Here is a 23,790-nt window from a genome sequence, read left to right on the forward strand (position 1 = left end):
TTTGTCTAATATCTATTTTGTCCTTTCCCACCTTCCCACAGGTCTAATAGAGGGGTTATCTCATTTTCCTGGCACCTGAAGCCTGTGATGCTCCCCATCCCTCTTGGTCCTCTGCTCATGACCCCTCTCTTGCTTTGCAGAAGACGGTGATCCACAGTCGGCAGTTTCCATTCAGATTCCTTAATGCTCATGATTCCATCAATGACCTTGAGGCTCAACTCGAAAAGAAAGGTAATATAGCTCTTCGTCCAACTCCTGTTTATCTCTCATGTCTGAGAACAGATGAGATAGCAGCACTGGTATTTTCAGCCTCTTACTTTCCACTCACAGTGTATGGGGTGGGCAGAGGTCAGACACTGGCCAGCCTCAGGAGTCAGGACTCAAGACAGCATTGATGGGAAGATAAGAGGAGGGAATAGAAGCTGCCTAACTCAGATACTTACCTGTTGCCACCCAGAGTTGCCATTTCCTTCCAACACACAACTGATAAAGCAGATAATAATTAAAAACACAAAATATGGCAAGAAGCATGCCTATTCCTGGCAGTTTCGCCAACCAAGCCGTCGGGAACTTCGGACAGCAATGATGATCCCTGTGATATATGAACAGCTCAAGCGGAAGAAGCTGAAAATACACAAGGCCAGGTGTGTGCGTGATTATGTGCTATCTGGGAGCAAAGGGTGGGCTTGAGAGGCACCCTAAAAGGGCTTGGAAGTCATCTGGAAACCTAGCTTTTATTCTGTGAAAACATGCTTGTCAGTCATCCCAGTCGCTGAAACTTGACTGTTTCCCAATCGTCTTTTGCATAGAAAACCTAGTCTTTAACTTTGTCCTGCAGAGAGATCGTGAAACAAAACCAGTGTTTGGCCTCACTCTGTTATCTGTGGTTGCCTTGTTGGCTTCTGTGGACTCTGTCAGCCTATGTAGCATTTCCCTTTGTCCACGATAGTGCCTCTCCACCTGTGCTCTGGTTCATACTCTTCTTTCTTTTTCTTCTCTGTCTTATCTGTTTCTTTTTCTTTTTGTTTCACTCTTCTGTGAATTTTCTGACCCATTCACTTTCCTTTCTCTTTTGATACATATAAAGATTGTTATCCTCAAGCAGACTCAAAGATAGGTGTAAAACTGGTTCAGTAAGCTTGATGAATTCCCAGTATGTTGTCCTTTTAGATACTTCTTCATTCATTTTCATTCAAGACAAATGCAGGTCTCATCTAACCTTCTAATAGGACTCAGTGGCCAGGACTCGCCTGCGTCAGTGGATCAGTGGCTGAACACGGGGCCGTTAAAGAATTAAGCTGAGGGTGTAGTCCTAACAGTGTGTCTTTGCTGGTCAGTTTGGTAGCCACCAGCTACATGTGGCTCTTGAGCACTTGAAATGTGACTAGTGGGAACTGAGATGTGCTGGATTTTGAGGGCAGTGTGAAGAAGGATGCAAAATATCTCATTTTTAATTTTTGTATTAACATGTTGAAGTGAAAAATACATATATACATTAGACTAAATTAAATGTGATATTAATCTTTCCTGTTTCTTTTTACTTTTTAAAATATGGCTACTAGAAAAACTTACATTACATGTATAATTTCAATTTCATTTCATTAATTGTAATTTATTTCTACTGGATAGGCAATGGTAGAGACTGCTGGCTTCTCTAGATTAAAAAAATGATGAAAAAAATTAAACATGTACACAGGTAATGAGAATAACATAATGGACTCCCATTCAGTGAAAAATCAAGATTTTACCAGCCTTCGTTTCCTGATCCCTCTCTTTTCTTTTTTTGAAAATGTTTTTAAAAACAAATGCCAAATAATATGATACATTTTCTATCATTCCCCATATTTACTAGCTGGAGCTCTGAAAAGAACCACCCTCTGTGAACTAAAGCTATTTAGTTACTCTGAAATAGAGATTGTCTTGGAAAGGTGGGATGAATGTTTCTTTTTCCTTTAATTGCCATTTTTCAGAGTAAGAAGTTAGTGTTTGTTCTTCAAATTGCAATTTAAAAATAAGCAGCAGTTGGAAATTTCCTGGTACTCTGACTACTGGGGCCAGTTTTGTCCCTGGTTAGGCAGCTCATATATCCGAAGCTTTCCTGCACAGCCCCCACCCCACAAAAAAGTTGCAGTTAAATCTTGCCTCATGAAGTAAATATGGATTGATGTGGTAAGCATGGCAAGCAGTGTCTGAGAGTGGGTCTACTCCATGGGATGGATTAGCAGAGTCCTGTAGAATGGGGCCGAGGGAAGTTCTGTCCCTATTTTTTCTACTGACACTGGAGACGGGCTGTGGATGGGTGGAAACTTGATACTTGAGTGGTAAGTTCTCATCTTCCCGTCTGCATCCAAGCGGCAAACAGAGAAGCCCCTGAGCCCTCCGTCTGTTTCTTTCCTGCCTGCAGACAGTGGAAATGTGACCGTGAGATGCTGGCTCGGTATCGACAGGCCCTGGAGACAGCTGTGAACCTCTCCGTCAGACACAGCCTGCCCCCACTGCCAGGCCGTACCCTCCTGGTCTATCTGACAGATGCCAGTGCAGACAGAATCCTTCCCAAGAGCAACCCACAAGGGGTAAGACGCTCCTGTTCGGCAGGCGGATTCTTTACCACGGAGTCACCTGCTCAGCAGGCGGATTCTTTACCACGGAGTCACCTGCGAAGCCCTTCTACTTTTGTGGGGGGAGGATTTGTTTATTTACTTGTGTGGCTGTGCCAGGCCTTAGTTGTGGCATGCAGGATCTTTAGTTGTGGCATGTGGGATCTACTTCCCTGACCGTGGATTGAATCTGGATCCCCTGAATTGGGAGCATGGAGTCCATCACCAGAGAAGTTTTTGAAACTATTTCAGTTGGGGACTTTGTCCACTTTTCCCTAACCAGCGGAGACATTTGGTCTCCAGATTTGGGTGGGCAAAGTGGATTCTAAAATAGGGGAGCCGATTTCACCTTGATGCTTGTCCAATCAGCCCCCTCTGAACTATGTGCTGCTGTTGATTGCGATGATGATGGTACGGACGGAGCAGGTGGAGCTTTTGCTCTGTGGAGGGGGCATTGTGAAGACTGCTGTGATTAAGGCAGAGGAAGGCATCCTGAAAACTGCCGCCGAACTCCAAGCTCAAGTTCAGGTCAGATACTCACCCCTACCTTGCAAAACTGCATAACTAGACAGATGCCTGGGAACAGCTAACTTCAGGAAAGGCTCGGATCTACTCAGTTCTGAAGATTAGCAGACTACAGTATTTGTTGTTTACTGACCATCTCCTGTGCAACTGCATGACATGAGTTTCTTTCCTTCAGAAGTCAGATGAAAACTGTGAACAGTCCCTGACTACTTTGGGGAAGCACTTGCTGTCTCTGGCTACCCAAAGGGTCCCTGTGAGTACTGCTCCTTCCCTGAGAAACTCTCCCTTCCTCCACGTTTTCCTCCACATGGATGTATCTCATTTTTCAAAGCTTCTTTGTAACCTGTGCACAATACCCTCATGACTGCAACCCCCTACTCAGTGGTATGCTGGTAAATATTTTTTTTATGCTGGTAGATATTTGCCTCAAATAGCAATCTGGAAAAATCATCTTAGTTAATAGCTTTTGCTAATTTCCATGGTATAAATACTCCTTCCATGACTGATTTCAAACTATCCACATGCTTCATTGACCACAGAGTTAGAAAGAGCTGCTCAGTAGCACACCTTTCTATAGCAATTCTATAATATATATAACATGGATGTAAATAAGGTCAAGAGCATTTAATGGTGAAATGTGGTAAAATAATTAGGTAGTGATGATGTTTTAGTATTTATTACCTTTGTTTTTAATGTAATTTATTTGACTGTGAGCTTATACAATTTAATATTTAATGGTGGCCATATTTAACAGCTGGCTCACAGAGTTCCTATAAGTTTGGCAGTCAGCTTTTGTGAGCCTAAATGTGCCAGCTACACACCGCCCCTACCCCAAACTCCACTTTATTTTTTATTTTTGTTAAAAATTTAATATAATTTTTAAAGGTTACATTCCAAGTACAATTTTTATAAAATATTGAATATAGTCCCCATGTTGTACAATACATCCTTGAGCCTATCTTACACCCAGTAATTTCTGTCTCCCACCCCCCACCCCCATATTGCCCACCACCAGTAACCACTTGTTTGTTCTCTGTATGTGTGAGTTTGCTTCTTTTTGGTTTTATTCTCTAGTTTGTTGTTTTTTTCAGATTCCACACATAAGTGATACCATATAGTGTTTGTCTTTGTCCTGTCTGACTTATTTCATTTAGCACAATGTCCTCCAGGTCTACCCATATTGATGCAAATGGCAAAATTTCCTTCTTTTTTAATGGCTGAGTAGTATTCCATTTTGTGTGTGTGTGTGTGTGTGTGTGTGTGTGTGTGTGTGACATCTTCTTTATCCATTCATCTGTTGATGGACACTTAGGTTACTTTCATATCTTGGCAACCCCTAATCCACTTTGATGCTCTTCAAGTCAGGGTGAAATGACTTTTTGCACCCTAAGTATGCTCCAGAAAGGCCATTTACACCCACCTCAGAGTTCTCCTTGTTCCTCTGCCCTCAGAGATCCTGTCTCTTGATATGCTGAGCTCTTTGGCACCTCCCTGGTCTCAGCCCTTCCCCTTTCATCTTACAGGTGGACAGGGTCATTGTCTTTGGCCAAACTACAAACGAGAAACTGATAAATGCAGCCAAACAGCTCTTCTGGCAGCATGTGAATCCCAAGTGCCTCTTTGTTGGTGTTCTCCTAAGGGCAAGTTACCTGTAAGGGCGCTCATGGTCCTTGCTCAGTCCCAGCAGATAGTGATCCGTATTTCCTGTCTGTCCCTACTAAAGCTTGGGGATCTCCCACTCTCTAGGCCCCTCCCCATTTCTGCCTCTTACCTCTGTTGCGCTTCTAGTGCCGGAACCTTCTCTGAAGTCTTCAGCCCGGCCCCGTACCCCTTTGTGACGGTCCACCCCAGTTCTAGTCTAGCACAGAACCCTATTGAAGGTGCAGAGGTCAGGGTGGTGGTCCATCCTAGGGTGCTGGGGGCAGTGACTCCCTGTCCTTGGCACTGTTCCTGACTGCTAGTGATTTCTTCTTTCTTTGCCAGATGTACCGATTTGAATCCCAATGACGTGACACTCTCAGGCTGTACTGATGGGATACTGAAGTGAGTATAGCACGGACACTGGAGAGGTTGGGGGCTTTGTTAGAACATCTTTTAGAGACTATCTGTGGCTTCTGCTCTAACCACTCCATTTTTAAGCAAGATAAAAGATTATTCTGCTTTTACAGCTGTCTAGGCATGGCAGCAACACGATATTACAGGTACCTGGTCATCTTCTATCTGTTGCTCCACCATTTTCAAATACTCTGCTTCTACTTTATAGTTCAAGTTGGCTGCAACAGCTCCAGCCATCATTTTTGTATTAATCTAGTGGGAAAGGAGAAAAGGGAACATAGGAGATTGTACTGTTTGCTTTTAAGGGTACAACTCAGGAGTTGGTCCCATCATTTCTATTCATTCTCTGAGGCCTTTGTTCCATTCCATTTCAGAGGAAATACCATGTTAACTTTATTTATTTATGCCTGATCTACAGAAATCTTTGTTCTTCGTTTTTTTCTCCACTATTAGGCTTCCCACTGATTTGTTTTCTCCTCTTCTGTTTCCTTTGGATGCCACCCCTTGCCTGATGTTAGGAAGCCTCATGCTCCTCCCTTCCCAGGGAGCTTTCATGGCTGGTACAGAGCTAATCAAGCCCAGAGCTGATCAACCTTAATCTTTACATCTTCATTCAGCCCAGTTGCCCCTGGTCCAACAGAAAGCCTGTGATAACCATGCACACAGAAGGGGCTATGCCTGGGTTTCTTCTCGATTCCCTCATTCCTCTGGTTCTTCTTCCTTCCTTATTTTAAATCTATGTTTATGGTAATCTTCCAAAGAAACTCCAATTAACTGGTTGACCTAATTTAGCCATATCTTTGTCCCTTGCCTCCTCAGAAGACCTTCCTGATTTCCTCTCACTCTGCTATTTTGTTCTCATTTATTTTGTCACTCTTTATTTCAGGTTCATTGCAGAGCGTGGGGCCTCCCGGCTTCTAGAACATGTAGGCCAAATGGACAAAATATTCAAGATTCCACCACCCCCAGGGAAGACAGGGGTCCAGTCTCTCCGGCCACTGGAAGAGAATATGCCAAGCCCCTTGGCTGCCGTTTCCCAGCTTGGGTCAGTCTGTTTTTGATGCCTTTGTGAACTGGGAGGGGCTTTAGTCGAAACCTAGAGAAACTCAAGTGACTGAAATTCTGGCTGTTGAGATGCTGCTTGCTCTATTTGCTGAGGAACATTTCTCCTTCCCAGGCAGGGGTTTGTCTAACACAGATGGTGAGCATGTCCCTTACTGTACTAGGGAGAGGGGGCTAGAAGGTGAGGCAGGCACTGGGCACCAGGGCTCAGACAGAGGCCTTCTTGGCACGGGCCGTGGCTTTCTCATCCTAGCTTTGCCAAATAGTAGCTGAAGTTTGGGCTAGTTGCTTGATGTCTTAAGCTGCAGTTTCTTTCGTTTATTTATTTTTGGTTGCACTGGGCTTTTTCATTGCTGGGCGTGGGCTTTCTCTAGCTGTGTCTAGTGGGGCCATTCTCTAGTGGCTGTATGCAGGCTTCTCATTGTGGTGGCTTCTCCTGTTGTGGAGCACGGACTTGAGGCACACGTGCGTTAGTGGTTGTGGTGTGTGGGCCCGGTAGCTGTGGTTTATGGGCTCTAGAGCATGGGCTCAGTAGTTGCGGCACGCAAGCTTAGTTGCCCCATGACACGTGGAATCATCGCGGACCAGAGACTGAACCTGTGTCCCCTGCACTGGCAGGCAGATTTTTAACCACGAGGCCACCAGGGAAGTTCAAGCTGTAGTTTCTTGATCAGCAAATCAGAGAGAATGATTGTGCTTACCTCACAGTGCAACTCGGGCCCATTTCATGGGCAGAATAATAGATGCATAATAATCATTGCTGACACAGGAGGGGTACACGAGAAATAGCCAGTGGGATTTAATTTCCAGGCTCTGCATTTGAGGTTACAAGCCTGTTATTCACTGGAGGCCAGTTGGATACCCGCTGCCATCTGTTGTACCTGGCTCAGCAGGGTGAGGCTTGGTCACAGGCCTGTCTATGGGCTGTGGGGCTGACCCCTGGTTTACCCGCAGGTGGCGAAGCATCCGGCTTTTCATTTCCTCCACTTTCCGGGACATGCATGGGGAGCGGGACCTGCTGCTGAGGTCCCTGCTGCCAGCACTGCAGGCCCGAGCCGCCCCCTACCGCATCAGCCTTCATGCCATCGACCTGCGCTGGGGCATCACTGAGGAGGAGACCCGTCGGAACAGGTGTGGGGGCTGCTGAGAAGAGGGGCTGGGTTGGAGATGAGGGGCTTGAGTGACGGCAGGGCTGGGGCTGCAAGGATGGCTGAGGGCTGTGGGCCAGAGGTGCTCTTTGGATGCTATGGGATGTGAGCCAGGCCCAGTCTCCCTGACACGGTGCTCCCATAACCTTCCTGCAGACAGCTGGAAGTGTGCCTCGGGGAGGTGGAGAACTCGCAGCTGTTTGTGGGGATCCTGGGCTCCCGCTATGGCTATGTTCCCTCCAACTACAGCCTCCCTGACCATCCTCACTTCCGCTGGGTAAGACAGACACGGTTGGGGCAGAGGTGGGAGAAGTCACAGTGTGTCAAGAACCCTGGGACTCTGCACAGGCAGATCCTTGAGACTTGAAGTGAAACACAGGCAGAAGGTTCTGTGAGTGACCAAGTCCTAGGTGAGGGAATTCCTTTGGGAAATACCTCTGGGTTGGCCGCAGGATGCGAGAGGTAGGCGGTCGGTCTGATTAGGCTTTGCCATCTGACAGAGCTGGGTTCTGATCACTCTTCCGTCATTGTGAGGCTTAATGGAAAATGGTTTATACTAATCTAGACTCAGCTTCTTCCTATATTAAGGAGAAGCAGTGATGTCTACATTGCAGGGTTATTATGAGAATCAGAAATCTATTTCAAGAAGGCTCAAAAAAATGTCCAACCTGTGAGAGGCATTCAATAAACGTTAGCTATTAGCTCTATTTTTACTGGCTAGTGTCTGGAGAGAGAGGGGAACGTTACTGAGGTGAAGTGCCCCAGGTCATGGCAGGTCTCACTGGAGGGGATAGTGTGACCAGGACTGAACCCGCCTGCTCCCTGCCCTCTCCCTGCAGGCCCAGCAGTACCCTGCAGGTCGTTCTGTGACAGAGATGGAGGTGATGCAGTTCCTGAATCGGGGCCTCCGCCTGCAGCCTTCTGCCCAGCCTCTCCTCTACTTCCGGGATTCTAGCTTCCTCAGGTACCTTCACAGAAGGCCAGATGGGCTCAGTGGGGGTGTCTTCTCTTCCTAATGTTCAGAGTACAAGAGAGGGTGCCTAGGATGGAGAAGCAGGAATCAGGGAGCTTGCTTTGCAGCTGAAGGTGGGAGATCTCCATTGGAACAGTTTCTTGAGGAGTTTCAGGGAACCACAGCCAGGTCTGGTGGCCGGCGGAGAAGCGGTGCTTTGGTCTGAATCCAGCCCCACTCTTGGGGTGTCTTTGGTGGTCAGCTCTGTGCCAGATGCCTGGAAATCGGACTTCATTTCTGAGTCTGAAGAGGCTGCCCATCGGATCTCAGAACTGAAGAGCTATCTGAGCAGACAGGAAGGGATCACCTGTCGCAGGTGAGCTGGGAGAGGTAGGGAGCACCTGCCTGGAGAGCTGCGATGAGGGGTGGGCCAGGCCTGCTCTGACCCTGCTTGTGCTCGCTCTGCCCACAGATACCGCTGCGAGTGGGGCGGTGTGGCAGCTGGCCAGCCCTATGTCGGGGGGCTGGAGGAGTTTGGGCAGCTGGTTCTGCAGGATGTGTGGAATATGATCCAGAAGCTTTACCTCCAGGTCAGCAGGAGTGCTGGTGGCCAGGGGGGTGGAAAGGGGGTAGGGTGGTCCTGGGTGGGAAGTGACTTGGTGGGGGTGCTGTAAGTTTTAGGCCTGGGGTCCTGAAGAGTGTGGAAACATAGACAGTCACTGCCCCATGTGCCCTCAGCCTGGAGCCCAGCTGGAGCAGCCAGTGCCCATCCCAGATGATGACTTGGTTCAGGCCACCTTTCAGCAGCTAAAGAAGCCGTCGAGTCCTGCCCGGCCACGCCTTCTTCAGGACACAGTGCGGCAGCTCACGCAGCACCAGGGGAGGCTGAGCCTGGTGACCGGGCAGTTGGGACAGGGCAAGACCGCCTTCCTGGTACAGGGTCCCAGAGGCCTGGACAGGAGGGAGGGAGGACTGCGTGTGCTCAGGAGGGCTAAGGAGGTGGGGCACCGGAGGTTGGTGTATGTGACCATGTTTTCTGTTCTCTTCCCCCTCAGGCATCCCTTGTGTCAGCCCTGCAGGCTCTGGATGGGGCCACGGTGGCCCCCTTAGTCTTCTTCCACTTTTCAGGGGCCCGCCCTGACCACAGTCTTGCCCTCACCCTGCTCAGACGCCTCTGTGCCTATCTCCATAGCCAACTGGAGGAGCCAAGTGCCCTCCCCAGCACCTACCGGTGTGTTTCTCCCCCACCTAGACCGGCCTGCTGATAGCCCCTGATACCACCCCCGCTGACGCTGGCGCTCCCCCTCTGCACACAGGGGCCTGGTGTGGGAGCTGCAGCAGAGGCTACTGCCCAAGTCTGCTGAGTCCCTGAGAACTGGCCAGCCTCTGGTGCTGATCGTCGACGGGGCTGACAGACTGGTGGACCAGCGTGGGCAGCTGATCTCGGATTGGATCCCAAAGACCCTTCCCCGGGTGAGTGTGAGAAGGAGGCGAGGTGGGATGATGTAGGGAGAGGGGCTTCTCCAACAATATTCTCCCCGCTTTCCTTCTTCATCGCTACCCTTTTGTCCAAATCTCACAGCGGGTGCACCTAGTGCTGAGCGTGTCCAGTGATTCTGGCCTGGGGGAGACCCTTGAGCAGAGTCAGGGTGCCCACGTGGTGGCCCTGGGGCCTCTGGAGCCATCTGCCCGGGCCCGGCTGGTGCGAGAAGAACTGGCCCTGTATGGGAAGCGGCTGGAGGAGTCACCATTTAACAACCAGGTTGGGTCTAGGCTGGGGCTGATAGATGTGAGGGCTGAATCTGGGAGCTGTGAGGATCTGAGTGCTGAAGCTACCAGCTGCCCTGCACAGACCAGCTCCTTCATTTTCTCAGGAAGTCTGTGCAGGGGAAGAGGACTGTGATTGCTGATAATATTACCTGGTCTTTTTCCCCTGGTGAATGGCTGTGGTTATCTATCTGGGTGGGCTGAACCAGCAGGTGTGGGGGGAGAGTGGGGTGAGCTGGGCAGAGCAGAGCCGGGCAAAGATGGCTGTGTCCTGAGCGACACGGTGGGTCTCTCCCCTGTGAGGGCTCTCAGAGAAGAGGCTGCCCGCACTGGGCTTGGTGCCCGAGTGGAGGGCGGTGGCCGGGGGCCGGCTTTCTGGTCCAGAGCTGAGCCCTCGGAGTCTCGTCAGATGCGGCTGCTGCTGGTGAAACGGGGGTCTGTGCTGCCGCTGTACTTGCGCTTGGTCACCGATCACCTGAGGCTCTTCACGCTCTACGAGCAGGTTGGTTGAGGATGTGACCCCTCACTCCTCATCTTCTGTATCCTAACCCCATTTCCCATTCTCCATTCAACCTCTTCATCTGCATCCCTCACCCCTTCCCACCCTCCTCCTTTGCCACTCCTCATCCACACCCCCAACCTGCTTCCCTCCCACCGGTGTTTCCTTTTCATCCCTTCCCACGCTCTTCCCTGCTGCCCCATCTCCTACCCACACCGAAGCTGCCTCTCCCCTTCCCTGCGCTGATGGAGGCCCCTCGCGTCCTCCCCCAGGTTTCCGAGAGGCTCCGGACACTGCCAGCCACCGTCCCTCTGCTGCTGCAGCACGTCCTGGGCACCCTGGAGCAGGAGCATGGCCCCGACGTCCTTTCCCAAGCCTTGGCCACTCTTGAGGCCACACGCAGCGGTCAGCGCTTGGAGTGGGCTCAGGGGTTGGATGACCTTGGTTCTGTTGGAGTCTCAGCAAGCTGTGCAGGGAGTGATTAGGGATTAGGTGGGGATGGGTATGCTGCCTGGTTTAGGGCCTGAGTGACCTTGGGTTTTCAGGTCTGACCGTGGACCAGTTGCATGGAGTGTTGAGTGCATGGCGGATCCTTCCCAGGGGCACCAAGACCTGGGAAGGAGCAGTGGCTGCTAGTAACAGCGGGGACCCCTACCCCATGGGCCCATTTGCCTACCTCATCCAGAGTCTGCGCAGGTACAAGTGCCCTCACTGAGCTCCCACTGACCTGTGCCTCCCCGTCTTTGAGGCAGGGCCCCTGTGACCCTCTCTCTTCATCCTCTTCCTCTCTTGGTATATATAGCCCCTGACTCTTGTCTCCAGACCCTGCATGGCTGTCACTCAAGTTACCACTGTTTGAGGTGGGACTGGGAGCCCACCTCTGTGCCAGGCTGCTTACTGACAGGCCTTCTCCCTCTTTTCTTGCCTTTTTTCCCTCACACGGGGTCAGCTTGCTAGGGGAGGGACCCCTGGAGCGCCCAGGAGCCCGGCTCTGCCTCCAGGATGGGCCCCTGAGAACGGCCGCCAGGTGTCGTTATGGGAAGAGGCCGGAGCTGGAGAAGACGGCGCACCTCCTCACTGCAGGTGACTGCAGCCTGGTTAACCCCCGGGGGCACTGAGCGTGGGGCCTGGTGCTCCCCATCGGCTGGCCTCCTCACCTGCCACCCCAGTGAGAGGATGGTTCTCACTGTAGCCTGAGGGATGTGATCTTTGGAGATGCTTCAGGGCCGAGCTCATCTCAGTGTCTCTTCCTGTGACCCACACCTGCAGCTCAGCTCTGGAAGACGTGTGACCCTGATGCCTCAGGTACCTTCCGAAGGTGCCCTCCAGAAGCCCTGGCAGACCTGCCTTACCACCTGGTTAGTCCCCAGAGCCCATCGGCACCTTCTCCCAAGGACCTGCTTTGGCCGTTCTGAGCCCCCTCTTCCCCCAACTGCCTCCATCATCCCCACGGCTGTTACCTGCCTTCCACACTCTCTGTACCTCTCTTCTTTCAGTTTTCCAGCCCTCCTCCTTCAGGTCCTTTGTCCCAGCTCCTAAGTCTAAGTATCAGCTGCATGGGCAGGGTCCAAGACTAGACTGTCCCTCCTCACCAGCCTTGTCACAATCCTAATGAATTCAGTCTGACTTTCCAGCTCCAGAGCGGGAACCGTGGCCTTCTTGCCAAGTTCCTCACCAGTCTGCATGTGGTGGCTGCACACCTGGAACAGGGTCTGACCTCTCAGCTCCTGGAGGCCCATGCCCTCTACGGTAAGATGAGTTACGGGCTGGAGTCTTCTCCAAGCTGTGGGGTCCTGGGTGTGTTTGTGGGGTCCTGCTCAGAGGGAGCTGTAATGGAGGAGCAGTTGATTTCTAGTCCAAGGTAAAAAGTGCCATGAGGGTAAGCACGTGATTCTTAGGAGACTTTTTACTCAGCTCTCTTAAATCTTAGTGGGCATAAAATTACTTGGGAAACTTGTTCAAACTGCTGATACCTGGGTCCTCAGATTTGGTTTCCTAGGTCTAGAGTGAGACCCAAAGCTTTGTACTTTAAAAAAAAATAATTTTGTTTACTTGTTTATTTTTGACCGTGCTGGGTCTTCATCGCTGTTTGGGCTTTTCTCTAGCTGCAGTGAGAGGGGGCTCCTCTCTGGTTGCTGTGCACGGGCTTCTCACTGCGGCGGCTTCTCTTGTTGTGGAGCACAGGCTCTAGGGCGCGTAGGCTCCCAGGCTCCAAAGCACAGGCTCAATAGTATGGTGCACGGGGTTAGTTGCTTTGCGGCATGTGGGATCTTTCCAGATCAAGGATCGAACCCGTGTCTCCCGCGTTGGCGGGTGGATTCTTTACTACTGAGCCACCAGGGAAGCCCGGCTTTGTAGTTTTAACAGATGTGCCTGATCTGGAACCAGAGGGCCACACTTTAAGACTTAGCATTTTGGACACATCATATGATTGGCTTGGTGCTGGGGTTCATGGAAGTCAAGGCTGACTCTGCAGTGATTCTCTGCATCTCTTCTCTAGCTTCCTCAGTCCCTGGCGGGGAACAGAAGCTTCCTGAGGCTGATGTTGCTGCATTTCACACCTTCCTGAGGCAGCAGGCTCCCATCCTCAGCCAGTACCCACTGCTCCTGCACCAGCAGGTAGCCAACCAGCCTCTGGACTCGCCTCTTTGCTGCCAGGCCCCCCGGCTCTCCCAGCGACAGCACCTCCAGTGTGTGCTGCGTTGGCTTAATAAACCTCAGACCCTGAGGCACCAGCAAAGGTAAAACCCTTGATCCCAGATGCTGACAAGCCCTACCAGAGTGAGCTGTAGCCCTCTCTGAAACTAGAGAATAAAGAACAGACTGGAGTCACAGTGAGAGGGGACTTCAGGCAGAGAAGTGCACATCCTGCCCCTGGTCCCTCATTTCCACCTTTTCTTGATATTTTTTCTGTAGATCCAGCCTGTCCCTGGCAGTTTCCTCCTCCCCCACAGCCGTGGCCTTCTCCCCTAACGGGCAAAGAGCAGCCGTGGGCACTGCCAATGGGACAGTTTACCTTTTGGACCTGAGAACCTGGCAGGTATGACACTCAAGACGGGGCAGAGTTTACCTTCAGAAAAGCCTCCCGGCCTGCCCTGAAGCCCAAGACAAGCCAAACCTACCTGTTATCACCCTGTTTGATTCAGCAACTTTACTTTTACATCAGATCCCAAGGCTTGGTCAAAAAATCAATCCTACAGCAAATGCTTGCTCTGGACTTTGCTTTGAAGGCAGTGTACTAAGCACTGAAAGAAACACGGGACTTAGGACATTGTCTTTGCCCACCAAGTGGTCAGTTTTGTTGAAATTTAAGGCATAGAAGGTTAAAAAGGGAACCAGAATGTAGCCATGTGACATAGATAAGAGCTAAGTGAACTGTGTAGGTACTAGAGGACACAGGATGAGAAGGGCAGGCGTTCCAGGTTGAGTGTGGAGCCTGGGCACAAACATCAGGGGGAATGTGTCCTTAAACTGCTGGCAGTGATTGCAATGGAGTGCAGGTAAGGGAGGGTCCTAGTAGATGAGGCTGGAGAGGTGGGCCCCCCAGCCAGTCATTCTCTCCTCTTCCACCCGTGTCAACCCTTCTCCCCCAAATATATGTATGTGTATAAGGTCATTCCCAACTCAGACCAGTCAGAATCTTCTGTGACTTGGGGATGCTTATGGGGTTTGAAATGGGGGAGACGATGTGACCTCACTTGGATCATGAGGTCCCACTTGAACCTGTTCGAGCTTGGCCTGGGTCTGGAGTGGGGCCCAGAGCTTTGCACTTTTCACAAGTGTCCCTGCTGTGGGGCCAGAGGGCCATAATTTGAGACTCAGCAGGGACTGTAGAGAGCCAAGGGCTTCAGCTCTTCTAGCCATTGCCTCATTGCTGGTTGGGGCTTGGGGGAGCTGGACATGGGGTGGTCAAGGGAGTGCCCTGAGTGACTTCTCTGCTCACTTTCACAGGAGGAGAGGTCGATGGTGAGTGGCGGTGATGGGGTTTCCTCTTGTTCATTCCTCTCGGATGACGCCCTCTTTCTAACTGCCTTTGATGGGCTCCTGGAGCTCTGGGACCTGCAGCACGGTTGTCGGTAAGGGGTCCCCGTGCTCGGCATGAGGGCCCTCCCTGTTTGTTGGAAGCCCAGGGGAAAGGGAATGAGGAGGGAGGCTGTGGCCAGCGGACTCTGACCTTATCTCCCTGGGGTAGGGTGCTCCAGATCCAAGCTCACCAGTACCAGATCACTGGCTGCTGCCTGAGCCCAGACCGCCGGCTGCTGGCCACCGTGTGCCTGGGCGGAAGCCTGAAGGTAACAGCCAGGGGCCTGTGGTGGTGAAAAGGGCCCTAAACGTGGTGTCAGCCCCATGAGGTGGCTCTCTCAGTGGGGCAGAGGCTCTGACTGCTTGGCCTGCTGAGGGCTGGGGAGTGGACGAGGTGGCCCCTGGAGCTCTGGGACCCAGCAGCTCAGACGTCTATTCAGCATCCCGTGTCCTTTTCCCCTTCTCTCTCCTCCAGCTGTGGGACGTAGTCCGAGGGCAGCTGGCCTCCCAGCACCCCTGTCCCAAGCCCCTGAACTGCGTTGCTTTCCACCCAGAAGGACAGGTGATAGCCGTTGGCAGCTGGGATGGTAGTTTCAGCTTTTTCCATGTGGATGGGCTCAGAGTCATCAAGGTGAGAGGAGCTAGGTGGCCCTGTGGCGGGAAGCACGGGAGAGTGGAGTGGAAGGTGGGGAATGGCAGGCACTGGCATCCTGGCTCACTCTGGGTTTGGGCTGAGAGCAGGCCCTGCCATTCCAGTTTCTATCTCTTTGTGTAGGAACTGGGGGCCCCTGGAGCCTCTGTCCGTACCTTGGCCTTTGGTGTGCCTGGGCGGGTTGTGGCTGTGGGCCGGCTGGACGGGATGGTAGAGCTGTGGGCCTGGCAGGAGGGGGCACGGCTGGCTGCCTTCCCTGCCCACCAAGGATTTGTTGCTGCCGCCCTTTTCCTGCGAGCTGGGTGCCAGTTACTGACGGCTGGAGAGGACGGCAAGGTCAGGTTACCGAGAGCTGGTGGTGGGGTATGAGGAGGGGGCAGCAAATGGAAATATTTGTGTGAGGGTGGGGCCTTTGTCGAGGAGTCTAGAGGGGCTTGGCTGGAGAGCTACATGGAGAGGGCTGTGGGTGTGTGCACAGAAGCTCTCCAGATGAATTTCTGGAGGGAGGACTTTAATAGGGGCGGAGAAGAGGGTGGGTTATCTTTAAGCCCCTTTCTCGGCCCGCAGGTTCAGGTGTGGTCCGGGTCTCTGGGTCGGCCCCGTGGGTGCCTTGGTTCCCCACACCTCTCTCCTGCCCTCTCCGTGGCTCTCAGCCCAGATGGTGATCAGGTGGCTGTTGGGTACCGAGCAGATGGCATTCGGATCTACAGAATTTCTTCAGGTACCGAAGGGAGGAGGGCTGGAGTCTTTGAGCCTGGAAAGAAACCCCCACCTCTGCCCCTGCCCAACTCTGGCCCCCTGTGCAAGCGGCTTATTCTCTTGTCTCTTATTCTCTAGCTTCCCAGGGGGCTCAGGGTCAAGCGCTTGATGTGGCAGTGTCTGCCCTGACCTGGCTCAGCCCTAAGCTGTTGGTGAGTGGTGCAGAAGATGGGGCCCTGCAGGGCTGGCTGCTCCAGGGGGGCTCCCTTCAGTCCCTCTGGCTCTTGTCCAGACACCGGAAGCCTGTGCTGGGACTGGCCACCTCCCAGGAACTCTTGGCCGTTGCCTCAGGTACAGTGGGCAGGGTTGTGAGTCACTGTTTCTTTTAAATATATGAATACATTTCTTCAATTCATATGTATATATGTGTGTGTGAAAATGCACCTGTATAACTGTTTTTTCCCAACTTTCAAAGTGCTTTTATTTACTTATTTTTTAAACTTTACTTTTAATATGGTAAAAATCACATAACGTAAAACATACCATTTCAACCATATTTGACTGTGTTCAGAGTGTTTTTAAATGGATTTATCTTGCATAATCAGTCTAGGCTGTTTTCTTCTTGTTCCCTAACCCTGATTCTTGGATGCGTTTGTAAACCCTGTAACCCTGTGAGTTTCTGCCCAGTGGGGATTTTGCCATGTGAAGAGTTTCCCTTAGGAGAAGAGAAGGAAATGTTGAGGTGAAAATGCAGGATGGCCTTAGTTCTTTCTAGGTTGGAGGCTTGGTCAGAGTGACACTGGGCACTTTAGCAGAGGAGAGTGTGGAGGTGTGGTTAGAGAGAACTGCAGGGCTGGAGCTGAGTGTCCTGCCATTCCTGTCCTGTGACCTCCCGTGGGACAGACCTGTGTCCCAGGTCTCAGTGTGATTCACAGAGTCCCTCCATTGGAGCTGTGCCTTGAGACATCACCCTCAGCCCCCAGGATCACCTTTGTCTTTGGCTTTCCAGCCTGTCTCACTTCCTCTTTTCAAGAAATCTTCCTCTCTGCCCATTTCCAATGCAGAGGACTTCACAGTGCGATTGTGGCCAAGGCAGTTGCTGATGCTGCCGCAGAAGACAGAAGACTTTCCTCACGGCACTGAGCTCCGGGGGCACGAGGGCCCTGTAAGCTGCTGCAGCTTCAGCTCTGAGGGATGCAGGCTGGCCACCGGGGGCAGGGATCGGGTGAGTCTCAGGAGGATGCACCCCTGGACGCCCCTCCCCATGGACCTCCAGCCCCTTGGGGGCCCACAGCCCCTCTGGTCCTGGATTCCCTAGTAGCTTTCTTCCTACCGCTTCCTCTGGCTTTTTGCTTTCCTAAACCTCCTGTACTGGATCTGCCCACCCGCCCTCCTTTGTTATTCCTTCTTTTCTTGAAACTTCTTACCTGAGATGGCCCTGCTATTCCTACCTCTGTCCTACTATCCTGACGACTTCCTCTCTTGATACCTGTGTCCAGAGTCTGCTCTGCTGGGATGTGAGAACACCTAAAGCCCCTGTTCTGATTTGCTGCTTCTCTGCCTGTCACCGAGACTGGGTCACTGGCTGTGCCTGGACCAAAGACAGCCTCCTGGTGAGTGAAGGGGTTGGGATGGTATTGGGCTCAGCAGGATTCCTGGGAGAGGGAGGTCAACACTTTCTACCTCATTCTATTCCTAACGCTCATTTATAATAATATAGTATTAATATAGTTTTCTAACACCCAATATAATAGAGCACTTTTTGAGCACTTAGTATATGTCAGACATTGGACTAAGGCCTTAGCATGTGTCGCCTCATGTAGTCTTTACAACACCCTGTAAAGAAGTTACTGCTGTTCTTTCTATTTCATAGACAAGGATATTGAGCTCAGATAGATTAAAGACCATTTCCAAGGTCATGTAAATGAAGAAGGTGAGCCAGTAAACTTTATGATAAGAAAGCCCATGCTCTTAACAGGAACACGGAGCTGTCTTTCTAAGGGCTTAGGATGCCCTGTTCCTGCAGGAGACGTGTATTGCTATGATTTCTTTGGTCTTAAGTGAAAAATCAGTCTCAATTTATGCACTCAGGGTTGGTAAAGCCTAGTTTCCCAACACACAATCACTGTTGTTCTCAAAAAGAAATGAGTAACAGTTGAATAGACTTGTCATAGTCTGTCCTGCCCCTGCCTTCTAGGCACAGATCTCTCCTGGGTGTTGCAGACTTTTCACCTTTGTCAGGATGCGACAGAGCTGTTGACTGACACTATGTTAATAACAAGGACAGTAGCTACTATTTATTCACTGCTCACTATGTACCAGGCAGTGTATTAAGTCCTGTATATAGATGCTTCAGCCCCATATCACTAGGTATTCTGTCCTTATCTTGGTTGAATAGATGAGAGATCTGAGGCCCAGAGAGATGAACTGGTCACCAAGTAATGAATGGTGGAACTAGGATGAGAACGCAGGATTACCATTGCTCTTAATCACAAGGCTTACTGCCCTGCCTCCTACGTTATAAGCACAGAGAGATGCCTGAGGGGTGCTGGTTAAGTCTGCTCCTCCACCCTCTGGCTCTGCAGCTCTCTTGCTCCAGCGATGGTTCCGTGGCCCTGTGGGACCCAGAGTCGAGACAGCAGCTTGGTCACTTCCTGGGTCATCAGCATGCTGTGAGCGCCGTGGTGGCCGTGGTGAGAAGGCGGTGGAGAGATCACAGGGGGTCCCTGGGAAGGTTAAGGGGACTTTGGGAGACTGGATGCACAGGGTATCTAATCCTAAAGTCAGAAGAAGTACCAAGAGTGAGATGCATGGGCCTGAATGAGGGCAGGGTTAGGGTGTTGAGGCTGAGGCTCGGTGTGAGGGGAGGGAGAGCATGAAGACACGGTACCGTAGTGTCACGGCCTTGCGGCGGGATGGCAGCCCTGAGCCCCCTGGCCCCACTGCCATGTTGTCCTCTTTCTTTGACAGCAGCTTCTAGGCTCTTAATGCTCAGCCCGCACCTCTGTGATGGGAACCATAATTCCCACATCCTGCTCAGTGTGACTCTTCTCTGATCCTGTTTCCTGGGGCAGGAGGAGCACGTGGTATCTGTGGGCCGAGATGGGACCTTGAAAGTGTGGGACCATCAGGGCGTGGAGATGACCAGCATCCCCGCTCACTCAGCACCCATCAGCCACTGTGTGGCTGCTCTGGAGCCCCGTGCAGGTACTGGGATATCAGCCACTTTCCAGTCCCTGCTGCCTCTTCCCTCCTCCCCTTCTTCTGACTCAGCCTCTGCATCTTACCAGCAGGTCAGCCGGGGTCGGAGCTTCTGGTGGTCACTGTTGGATTGGATGGGGCCACACGGTTGTGGCATCCACTCTTGGTGAGTTCCCTGAAAGGACTGGGCTGGGGGCCATGGGAGGGGGTAGTGGGACAGCCTCCTGTTGTGTCAACTCTTCACTCTTCTATCTCCATCCTTTTCTTTCAGGTGTTTCAAACACACACTCTGCTGGGTCACAGTGGCCCAGTCAGTGCAGCTGCTGTTTCAGAGACCTCAGGCCTCCTGCTGACCACCTCAGAGGATGGCTCCCTACGGCTCTGGCAGGTGCCCGAAGAGGCAGGTGAGTGAGGTGTGGAGAGAGGCAAGGTGTGAAAGGGGGGTGGTGTGTGTAAGTGGGACCAAGAAATTCAAGAGTAGCCTGCTCTCTCCTCTTGTACCCCAGCAGTGGTCCAGCTCCTAATGAATCACTTCCTTTCTTCTCCAGATGACACATACAGACCCAGGAGTCCTGCAGCCATCACTGCTGTGGCCTGGGCCCCAGACGGTTCTGCAGCAGTGTCTGGGAATCAAGCTGGGGAACTGACCTTGTGGCAGGAAGCTAAGGCTGTGGTCACAGTACAGGTGAGTGGAGTAAACTTCAGTTTTATGTGAATTCTGCCCTGGTTGTGTATCTGGTGGCATGTGCTAGGGTCAGAGGTTGTGTAGAAGCCTCTGTGTAGAAGAGGGTGGTGGGTGTGGACACATTAATCCTGGTTCCTCAGAAGGGTGTTCAGTGGAAGGACTGATGTTGAAGCTGAAACTCCAAAACTTTGGCCATCTGATGCGAAGAGCTGACTCATTGGAAAAGACCCTGATGCTGGGAAAGACTGAGGGGAGGAGGAGTAGGGGCTGACAGAGGATAAGATGGTTGGATGGCATCACCAACTCAATGGACATGGGTTGGGGTGAACTCTGGGAGGTGGTGATGGACAGGGAGGCTTGGCATGCTGTGGTTCATGGGGTTGCAAAGAGTCGGACACGACTGAGCGACTGAACTGCACTGAACTGTTTTCCAGGCACCGGGCTGCATCAGTGCTCTGCTCTGGTACTCAGTAAACACCTTGATTGTTGTCAGTGCTAATGAAAAAGTCAGCGAGTGGCACGTGGAACTGCAGAAGAGTTCAACACCCAGAAATGTCAGGTGAAATGAGGCGGCTGGGTTAATGGACATGGTTAAACCTGGGATTTTGCTTAAATCTCTCCTCTTTCTTTCTGAACTCGGTCAACAGGATATTAGTTAGTAAGCAGGGAAAAGGTCCCTGGGAAATTGTTTTCTGCTCCTCATTATGTCAATTAAAATAATTATCAAGTTTTTACTGTATGCTAAGTTCTGGGCCAGGCAGCATGAACCAGATTGAAATTAATTTGTATTTAAGGGAGCTCACAGTAGAGGAATATGAATATAAGTAAACTGCCAACAATATGTGGAGTAATCACTGCTACAATAAATTATATAAAATTCCTGGGGTTGCAGAGTTTAAGAAATTGACTGTTTACAAGAGTGGCTGTTTGAGATTGGGCTTAAAGTAAGGGCAGGGAATGGTGTTTTAGGAAGAGGAGGTAGCATTAATAAAAGGCACAGGGGTGTGAGAGTACATGATGTTTTCTGAGTATAGCTAAGTCTTTGGGTTCCTGGTGCGAGTGGTCGTGGGGTATTGCATTGAAATAATACACTGGGGCCAGGCTAAGAATTTTGAGCAGAATAATTATCTGAATTTTATTTTTGATTAAAATTTTTATTTATTTATTTTTTATTTTTTTACTTTACAATACCGTAGAAAGAGAACTCTAGTGGCCATGTGGAGGATGGATAGTAGTAGGGAGATACTAAAGGTAGGGCGACCACATTTACAGATGATGCTATAGTCCCAGGAAGACATAACATGGGCCCTAATCTGGGCAACAGGGATGAGATGGAAAGAAAGATTTAGGCATATGTTGAAAGTTGACTCTGCAGTGCTTATCGATCAGGTCAGGAGGGAAGGAAAGGACAAAAATGTTAGAGATTCCTCGTTAGAGCGATTAAGGTGATACTATGATAAATACTAATATGAGAGAATCAGAAAGAAGGCAATTTGTAGGGACGGTGATACAGTTTGTTTTGTACTATACTCCTGAGGAATTCATGGGGAACTGAGGAGCCCGAGAGATGTGGACTAAAGTAGACTCTTTCTTGTCCATGTGCCTTGTTTGAACTTCAGTCTTTGCCTGACCCGAGTTCTTCAGGAGGACTTAGGTTTCCTGACAAGTGTAGGCCTGGCCCCTGATGCTCACTCCCTCATCTTGGCCAAAGCGGATTTGCAGTTGTTGCACATGAAGCCCGGTGAGGAGCCTGCTGTAATCTGGTAAGACCCCAAGTGCTGTTTTCTCTTAGGCTGGAGAAAAAGGAAAAGTGGGTTAGCAGTTACCCTGAGGTTGGGTCTAACTGAAACAAACATTCGGGTCTTATGGAGGGGTGTTCCTGGGCTTAGCCTCTTCCTTTCTCATAAACCAGGCAAAGTTATTCAGAAGATCCTATGATGTTGTCCACCCACCAGGACTATGGTGTGTTTGTCCTGCAGTCCATGAAACTTCAAGTTCTTCCTTTCTCAGTAAGTTCTGTTTGGGTGTGTGTTAAAACAACCATTTGCTCTGGACTACTATTTTAAAGTCTTGAGGCCATGACTGAGTAAAAGAGGAAGGAAGTGAAAAGCTGCTGCTGCTGCTGCTGCGAAGTCGCTTCAGTCGTGTCCGACTCTGCGATCCCATAGATGGAAGCCAACCAGGCTCATCCATCCCTGAAAGTGAAGTCATTCAGCCTTGTCCAACTCTTAGTGACCCCATGGACTGCAGCCCACCGGGCTCCACAGCCCATGGGATTTTCCAGGCAAGAGTACTGGAGTGGGGTGCCATTGCCTTCTCAGTTGGTTCCAAATCCCCTTCTCCTCCTTCAACTGGAACTCTACTGAAGAGTGTTTTATATTGGGTTTCCTTGTATGCTTTCACTGATACAAAAGAGGATTCTATTGTTTAAAAGAATCGTGGGAAATCATAAACCTAGGTGGGTGTTCAGTAGCTCAGCCGTATCTGACTCTTTGAGACTCCATGGACTGTAGCCCACCAAGCTCCTCTGTCCATGGAATTTTTCTAGCCAGAATACTGGAGCTGGTTGCTGTTTCCCCCTCCAGAGGATCTTCCTGACCCAGGGATCAAGCCTGCATTGGCAGTTGGATTCCTTACCACTGCACCACCTGGGAAGCCCCTAAACTACACTTCATCTTAGCCAAAAGGCTGAGAAGTGATCGACCTAGGCATTTTCTTGATTGCACTATCTTCATGTCTCTTGTCACTATGGGCAGTAGTCTGGAACAATACAGACATATCTCGTAGACATTATACCCGGTGAAAGAAGCCTGACACAAAAGAGTACATATTATATAATTTCACTTAAATGAAGTTCAAGAACAAGCAAAACTAATTGATAGTGACAGAAGTCAGAATATTGTCGACTCTGGGGGTGGTGATAGGATAAGGGGCATGGAGGCAACTTTCCAGGATGGTAGAATGTACTATGGCTTGATTTGGGTAGTAATTACATGGATGGATACATGTGTAAAATTTTATCAAGATGTCCATTTAAGATCTGTGTACTTTACTGTATCACAGATACAATTTTGAAAAGTCTTGACCAGCTCAGAGCAGAAAACAGTTACTTTGTCTGGGAAGCAGTGATACAAGTAGGCTAAACAAAACGCTCTGTCCTTTCACAGGGGCAAAAGGAATCAGGAGAGTTTGAAGAGTGCCTGGGATTTGATCTGAATTTAGAGAATCCCAGTAATACCCTCATATCAGTAACCCAGGCCAAACCTGGATCTGGTGAGTGGTGTTGGGAAGGCCCAAGGAATCCAGAGATGGCCTCGGGGAGGATGGTGGATTCTTCAAAGTCTAAGACCTGGCTCAAACTCTGCCCTTGAAATGGCAGAGTCCTCATTTTTGTGTGCCAGCTCTGATGGGATGCTGTGGAACCTAGCCAGATGCACCGATGAAGGAGAATGGATCACAGATAATATCTGGCAGAAGAAAGCAGAAATGCCTGCAACTCAAACTTCAGAGACAGAGTCACATATATGTACTGACACCTACAGCTGGTCAACAGTCACAGAGCTAAAGACGCAGCAACGTAGAAAGGTGAGTTTGAGGGAAAGGTCACAAGATATTGGGGAGGAGGCTCTAGGTCTGATCCAGCAAACTTCTCTGCTCCCTTGACTGAGAAGGGTCCTTCTAGAACTCACCACACCTCTTCCTCTTCCTCTAAGATTCACTCAGGCCCTGTCACAGCCCTCCATGTGCTGCCTGAGTTGCTGGTAACAGCTTCAAAGGACAGAGATGTTAAACTGTGGGAGAGACCCAGTATGCAGCTGGTAAGTGTGTGTGTGTGTGTGTGTGTGTAAGGAGGACAAAAGGGATGTCAGAGACCAAACTTGGGGTAAGGAAAGTCAGAAGATCAAAATTGTTTTCTTCTCTCCTT

At 50.6% G+C, this 23,790-nt stretch overlaps 1 protein-coding gene across 5 annotated transcripts in view; it reads left to right on the top strand.

Annotated features, from left to right (window-relative positions):
• Window positions 1-23,790, top strand: part of TEP1 (telomerase associated protein 1) — a 40,494-nt gene that overhangs the window by 16,352 nt on the left and 352 nt on the right. Inside the window, exons 11-54 of one of the 5 annotated variants that reach the window (XM_060418568.1) lie at window positions 141-231; window positions 458-644; window positions 2,405-2,573; window positions 2,967-3,125; window positions 3,298-3,375; window positions 4,646-4,773; window positions 5,106-5,165; window positions 6,064-6,222; window positions 7,194-7,370; window positions 7,544-7,664; window positions 8,227-8,351; window positions 8,602-8,715; window positions 8,812-8,929; window positions 9,078-9,272; window positions 9,395-9,570; window positions 9,656-9,812; window positions 9,922-10,101; window positions 10,516-10,608; window positions 10,878-11,010; window positions 11,151-11,301; window positions 11,555-11,682; window positions 11,869-11,963; window positions 12,240-12,354; window positions 13,106-13,346; window positions 13,522-13,645; window positions 14,557-14,681; window positions 14,798-14,897; window positions 15,104-15,259; window positions 15,404-15,616; window positions 15,848-16,001; window positions 16,118-16,330; window positions 17,044-17,204; window positions 17,479-17,592; window positions 18,565-18,672; window positions 19,054-19,186; window positions 19,270-19,346; window positions 19,452-19,584; window positions 19,729-19,865; window positions 20,300-20,424; window positions 21,485-21,628; window positions 21,778-21,874; window positions 23,033-23,138; window positions 23,245-23,450; window positions 23,579-23,683. In XM_060418568.1, coding sequence (XP_060274551.1) covers window positions 141-231; window positions 458-644; window positions 2,405-2,573; window positions 2,967-3,125; window positions 3,298-3,375; window positions 4,646-4,773; window positions 5,106-5,165; window positions 6,064-6,222; window positions 7,194-7,370; window positions 7,544-7,664; window positions 8,227-8,351; window positions 8,602-8,715; window positions 8,812-8,929; window positions 9,078-9,272; window positions 9,395-9,570; window positions 9,656-9,812; window positions 9,922-10,101; window positions 10,516-10,608; window positions 10,878-11,010; window positions 11,151-11,301; window positions 11,555-11,682; window positions 11,869-11,963; window positions 12,240-12,354; window positions 13,106-13,346; window positions 13,522-13,645; window positions 14,557-14,681; window positions 14,798-14,897; window positions 15,104-15,259; window positions 15,404-15,616; window positions 15,848-16,001; window positions 16,118-16,330; window positions 17,044-17,204; window positions 17,479-17,592; window positions 18,565-18,672; window positions 19,054-19,186; window positions 19,270-19,346; window positions 19,452-19,584; window positions 19,729-19,865; window positions 20,300-20,424; window positions 21,485-21,628; window positions 21,778-21,874; window positions 23,033-23,138; window positions 23,245-23,450; window positions 23,579-23,683 — 6,081 coding nt within the window. Of the gene's footprint in view, window positions 1-140; window positions 232-457; window positions 645-2,404; window positions 2,574-2,966; window positions 3,126-3,297; window positions 3,376-4,645; window positions 4,774-5,105; window positions 5,166-6,063; window positions 6,223-7,193; window positions 7,371-7,543; window positions 7,665-8,226; window positions 8,352-8,601; window positions 8,716-8,811; window positions 8,930-9,077; window positions 9,273-9,394; window positions 9,571-9,655; window positions 9,813-9,921; window positions 10,102-10,515; window positions 10,609-10,877; window positions 11,011-11,150; window positions 11,302-11,554; window positions 11,683-11,868; window positions 11,964-12,239; window positions 12,355-13,105; window positions 13,347-13,521; window positions 13,646-14,556; window positions 14,682-14,797; window positions 14,898-15,103; window positions 15,260-15,403; window positions 15,617-15,847; window positions 16,002-16,117; window positions 16,331-17,043; window positions 17,205-17,478; window positions 17,593-18,564; window positions 18,673-19,053; window positions 19,187-19,269; window positions 19,347-19,451; window positions 19,585-19,728; window positions 19,866-20,299; window positions 20,425-21,484; window positions 21,629-21,777; window positions 21,875-23,032; window positions 23,139-23,244; window positions 23,451-23,578; window positions 23,684-23,790 lie in introns of those variants that run through there. The other 4 variants (XM_060418569.1, XM_060418570.1, XM_060418571.1 and 1 more) reach the window with 4 other exon arrangements.

This window comes from Ovis aries, chromosome 7 (genome assembly GCF_016772045.2).
Source record: "Ovis aries strain OAR_USU_Benz2616 breed Rambouillet chromosome 7, ARS-UI_Ramb_v3.0, whole genome shotgun sequence".
Classification (NCBI taxonomy): Eukaryota; Metazoa; Chordata; class Mammalia; order Artiodactyla; family Bovidae; genus Ovis; species Ovis aries.